The 5,645-nt window shown below is 36.9% G+C and overlaps 1 protein-coding gene across 1 annotated transcript; it reads right to left on the bottom strand.

Moving 5' to 3' along the window:
• Positions 1-537: 537 nt before the first annotated feature.
• On the bottom strand, positions 538-4,750 carry LOC132601539 (vacuolar fusion protein MON1 homolog). Its single transcript, XM_060314619.1, has 10 exons — positions 4,644-4,750; positions 3,719-3,800; positions 3,276-3,340; positions 2,757-3,046; positions 2,446-2,673; positions 1,685-1,749; positions 1,470-1,628; positions 1,187-1,261; positions 756-782; positions 538-630 (listed from the first exon to the last, which is right to left on the bottom strand). The coding sequence occupies exons 1-10, from the start codon at positions 4,748-4,750 to the stop codon at positions 538-540; spliced, it is 1,191 nt and encodes a 396-aa protein (XP_060170602.1).
• Between the last annotated feature and the right edge of the window lie 895 nt (positions 4,751-5,645).

The raw sequence follows: 5,645 nt of genomic DNA, 5'->3' as shown, positions 1-5,645 counted from the left end.
CAAATTATGTTTGATAGACACACTTGAGGACGTCAATAGGAACAACACTTAGTTGAAGTGTCAAAATGAAAAGAAAAAAAAGAAGATAAGTTCAGGAGGCTGCATATGCATTAAGCCTGTCGATTTGTATCGTTGCTCAAGTTTGAAGGATAAGATTGTACAAATCCTTATGAAAACCTTAAAATTGCTTGGACTGCATGCAAAACATCAAGAAAGCTATATCATACTGTTTTCCCAGTTCAGCATGCTCAGTTACGACTTCAATGTGGGTTTGATATGCAAGAGATGATCATTAAGCACACCATCTTCTGTGTATTCAACATCGAAGCCGAAGATAAAAATGACCTTTTTGCAATTCTCTAGTATCATGCATTTAAACCAACATGACGGCACATTCAAATACACCATAAACTTTAAAGGGAATTCATAAAGATATCTGTGCAAACTCGGGCAATGACGTTTTGCCTTGGATAATCAACCTGTGGATTATTTACCAATAGAAATAAGCTTCTGATACAAAGGAACAAAGAAGTTTCATCAGTGGCTCAACCGAAAATAAGTATTGCCTATGCAGATGAGCTCAAACTTTGACTGTCGAACTTTATGACTACAATTGGCTTTCATTGCCATCTAGGTAAAAAAGAAAAGAAAAAAGAGTACATGCAGAACAGAAAATGTTGGGACAATCACCATGAAAAAGGGCTCACTCCCAACAAGAAAATTTCATTTTCTACATCCTTGATCCACTGACATACCCGATTGAAAGTTTTTATTGCAAGAGCCTGCAAGGTGAGATTTCCAAAAGGTCAGACGAAGAAAGAGAGCATGGAAGAGAATAACAAATGTCCTATTTTCATGTTGAATTAGATTTAAAACATACATATGAATTGGTGAAATAACACATCCACTAAGCACAGTGAAGTAGCTTAAACAAAAAACATATCAATCAATTAACTGGGCCTCAATCTCCAATTAGTTGGGGTTAACTATATGAATCCTCTTTAAAGTCTACTTGTTTTGGGCTTATTTCTTAGTTATACTAAACAATTTCTTTTAAGACAAATTAGTAGTCTTTAAAGCTAATAGTCCCTCAAAATCTCTCACACAGCCCTATACATCTCGAACAAGATTAAAAGGACTTCAGCATACGCTAGACCCAATGACATGTAACAACTAAACTGCAGACCTGATTATGCCCAAGTGGCATGTAAAAGAAGAGAAAAAAGTCAACAGTATCAGGGCATAGCAGGACTAGAATGTCCTGGCAAGTAACAGTTCTAAGGTTCACCCAGTGTAGATTCTTAAAGGAATAGCTGCAAATAACGTGTAAGAGATGCATTTGGTTCTGCCAGGCTAAGACTCAAAAGCTTGCAAGTTGCAGAATACTAAATGGAACTTGTATGTTCTCTTATATGCAGGTAATGAATCATTGTCACAGGAACATGAACAAGTTACTAGTGTTTAATTACCTTAAGTTGATCTAGGTATGCATGTTTAGAAGAGCTGAAATTCAAGAACCAAATTGGACCATGTACTGACAGCGGCTCTGTCTCAACCAAGACAAAATGTAGTCCGGCACATATAACACTAGAAGACTTGATTGACAAAGCGAGTTTGAAGTAGACATCCTTTTCCAGATAACTTAGACAAACAACAGGCTCAGAAGAAAATTAAATAATCATACCTCGTCTGCCAGAGGATCAAATACTGCATAAAGTTCTAAATCCGGGGTAGCCCAGCATAAAAGAACTGCAACATATGGTAAGGGCGTTATTTCATAAAGTAACAACAATATAGTCATACGAAATCATATGGACTTGATCTTTCCCTATCTTCCCCACTTTAAAACGAGAATTGATCACCCGAATTTGGTGTAATTTCAACCCAAAAAGAAAAGGGAGAGGCAAGTTAACGAAATTGGACTTGATCACAATGAACAACATTCTAAAAGAACTCTTAAGGGAAAGGAAGAGAAACAAAGGTTTAATTCACTAATACATCCATATGCACTAGCTCTCAAAATCAGCTCCAAGTCTGCAAATTCGAATGAAGTGCTTTGTAGTTTTCAATTGGCGCCTAAGCACTTGTAAAGAATCAGACGTTTCAGGCAGTCATCAACATCACCAAGATCTAAGGTTTTTCTTCTTGCTCATGGTTTAAGAAAAGACAATGGCAGTTGAGACAAGTTATGAACAAAAAGAAGAATCTGTTATTTGGCATTTTATCCCGTGCAACTAAGTTTTATCCACAGGAAACTTCTCTTTTCAACCAATAAGATTCAATAAGAAAATAACTTGTTTCTCTAGGCAAACACCAGCCAAAAAAAAGGAGGAGGGGGGAGAACAACACTAGCAAAGATAGATCTAGTAATCAGATTATCCTAGCAAGTTGGACTGCACTATTTAACCAATGTTTTCTGTTGTTATTATTACATGATCCAAAAACACTCCATCAGGCAGAGAAAATTGTGAGAGTTAAAGGATGGTACGGCATGCTCATATAACATCATGCTGGGAAGCGTGGGACTATGCTTCATAAGCAACACCAATTGCATGAAAAAGCGGCAGAAAAAAGAACATACCATAATTCTCATTCCTTCTGAATTGAGTTTTGTGAGGCCCAATTCCATTATCATGCATGGACGCATATATCTTCTGGTAAGCTCTATACAACCTGCAACAGATAGGCTCATCTCACTAAGAAAAAAGGACAAATATATTGATTGTTGTGGAAGCAACTTGATTTAGCACTACTACCTTTATTGCTGTTGTCTGCTATTATTGGTGAGGAAAACTCTGATGAGACATATTGATCAAGATAAATACTTCGATATATAAAATGCCAAAGTCCAGCAGGGCCACCAACACCTAAGACTGCTTCGTCGAATCTCTTTGATGAATCCGTTGCACGTCCGGGCTGGCCCAAATGAGGGGAGACTTCTCCAGAACGGGAACCATGGTCATTAGGTAAATCTTTTACCTCAATGCGCATGCCACCATCCACCATAGATCTTTGAACTTCACCCAGTACATTTTCCACATGTATCCTACAAGTTACATCATAACTTTTCCCTTATATAGTAGTTGTTCATTCATTTTCCTTAACATAACAATTGTTTATTCGCAATAGCTAAGACTCCTGAAAGGGTTAAGAAAAAGCACACGGGGAATTACAATGGTTCATTTCCCAAGGTTCAAAATCATGGAATTTTTTGCTAGAAGTTTGAGCCATGAGTTATTTCAGACACCAGTTGACTTGAAAAAGCAATAATCTACCTGCAATCTTTAAGATGATAAAAGGCATCTGAGCTTGTAGTCAGCAATATTAAGTATGTGTCAACCTGCCAGATAAAGCACCTAAATTGAGTCATTTGTTTAGACTAAAATGAAAGTGAATGATAAAATTAGCAAAACATATCATCACAATTGAAGAATTCTTACAGTGCAACCAACTAACATCATCCAGAAACAGATTTAATATGAAGTTTTTGTTAAATTTTAATTATCATTTAAAGAAAGTGGAAAACATTACTTGTATGTATGCATAGACATTATATAAAAACAAAAGTGGGTCTTATGTAACTTTGTGGTAGCACAATATTCCAAAAGTAATTAATTGCGAAAAGAAGGCTTCCATTTGACCAAAATTGCAAATCTTAGGACAAAGGGAGTATTAAGAGTGGTTCTCGATATTAGTTGCTGACATAGGCCCAACTTACATCAAGATAATGCACATAAGCATATAAAAATGCCATGGGATTGAATCTTGGCAGACAAATGAGGGAGAAGGATTCAGATGTCCTGCATGACGCCAATGAGCAGGTTAGAGTAGTCTCTAGGCAATCCTAAATAGTAAATATCACGAACACAAGTCTTTTATGCGGTGCTGGCACAAAAGTTGCACCATAAAAGTGGAAAATATGAAAAGTACATCTGAAGCACAACGCCCCCGAACAATTAAAGAAATGGATCAAACATTACGAACAGCAACCAAACAAAATAGAAGAAAAACTATAACATAAAGTGCCATGATACCAACCAATTTCAGCTAAACAACAGATTGTATTAGCTTCATGCTGGATTGGGACAGTACACGAACATCCTATAGAGAACAAGCTTTAGATAGTTGAGTAATTACAACTAGAATAGTGGTTCATACATTTAAAAACCAGAAAATTTCCAGAACTGCCTCAAAACACATGTCTACTGGTTAAATTTTGTGGTGTCATAAGAAAAAGGATGGACATTCGTGAGGAAAAAACTTGACTTGAAAGCATAATTATCCAACTGAATAAAATTGGGATATTATGAAATTGACGTGGTCGGTGTAATCAATCAAATGGAGCAACAGTGGATTCATAAAGACTAACATGCTTAGACACAGGATCCTCTAAGATGGGGGAAAACATGTTATTACTGAAGGGCCATGCCTGCCTTCACAGAGCACTTGGCGACGTTTTCCCAATCATAGACTAGAGAAAAAGCTACAGAATGAGATCTGTTGTATTGCAGGGTTTCAGCACTTAGTCACCAACCTATTAAGGTTGAACTGAAGAGTTTATGTAAAATCAGCTTGTCAATCCTCCATTTGCACCAGATACACAAGGAAATAGGCTGACGGAAATGAAAATTATCAGAACTTGCCTAAATAATTCAGAAGACATAACAAAATTGGACAGCAATAGCATATCATCAGGGTGAAGAGATGCTTTTTGGGCACCAACGAGACTGATAACCTGCATATCACCCATTCAGGATGGTTTCACCAAAAAAATATGAGATAATCAGACTGTTATACTTCTAAACTTATGAGGAGGAAAAAGAAGTAACTGAGAAATAGCATCAAGACCTTGTGTTTACACATTAATATAACAAACAAGACCCCTGAATCAGCTACGTCTTGCAAGATGGCACAAGCAGATTCCCTTGTCGCATAAGCAAGTGGTAGGCATGTGTATGCATGGAGAAAAGTGGCAGGATTCCTTGAATACAAGTAAACTTTGATCACATCAATTAATCAATTGAGAAGTTCAAGACAATGATCGTCAAGGCTATACTTAATATTATAGCAAACATAAGAATATTTTTCTGCTCACATCCAAATTAACAGCAAGGTGTTCTTTTATATGTATCAAAAAGGTGTTTCTTAACAACAACAACAACAACAACAACAACCTAGTGAAATCCCACATCGTAGGGTCTGGGGAGGGTAGAGTGTACGCAGACCTGACTCCTACCAAGGTAGGACGACTGTTTCCGAAAGACCCCCGGCTCAATAAAAGCATAAAGAGAAGTCAGATACGGTTAGATAAGGTTAAGAGATTCGGATAAGAGATTTAAAGCGATATGGAAATGAAATAATGCAAGTGACACAGATAATACAGGATAATCAGAGCACAGAAAATAACCGATAATAGCAGAAATCGGAGCACAAGAAATTATATTGCAATAATGCGACTACTAATAAGAACGGATAACGAGACTATCTACTAGCCTTCTACCCTAATTTGGGTCCTCCAAACCCTCCTATCTAAGGTCATGTCCTCGGTAAGCCGTAACAACATATCATAAAATTGAGGCAAGCCATTGTTTTTAATGAACAATAGTTCCAAACTGCATTTCAGAATTAAGTTGACCATCTTGAAA

The sequence above is a fragment of the Lycium barbarum genome, chromosome 7 (genome assembly GCF_019175385.1).
Source record: "Lycium barbarum isolate Lr01 chromosome 7, ASM1917538v2, whole genome shotgun sequence".
Taxonomy (NCBI): Eukaryota; Viridiplantae; Streptophyta; class Magnoliopsida; order Solanales; family Solanaceae; genus Lycium; species Lycium barbarum.
This window is presented reverse-complemented; position numbering and strand designations above follow the sequence as displayed.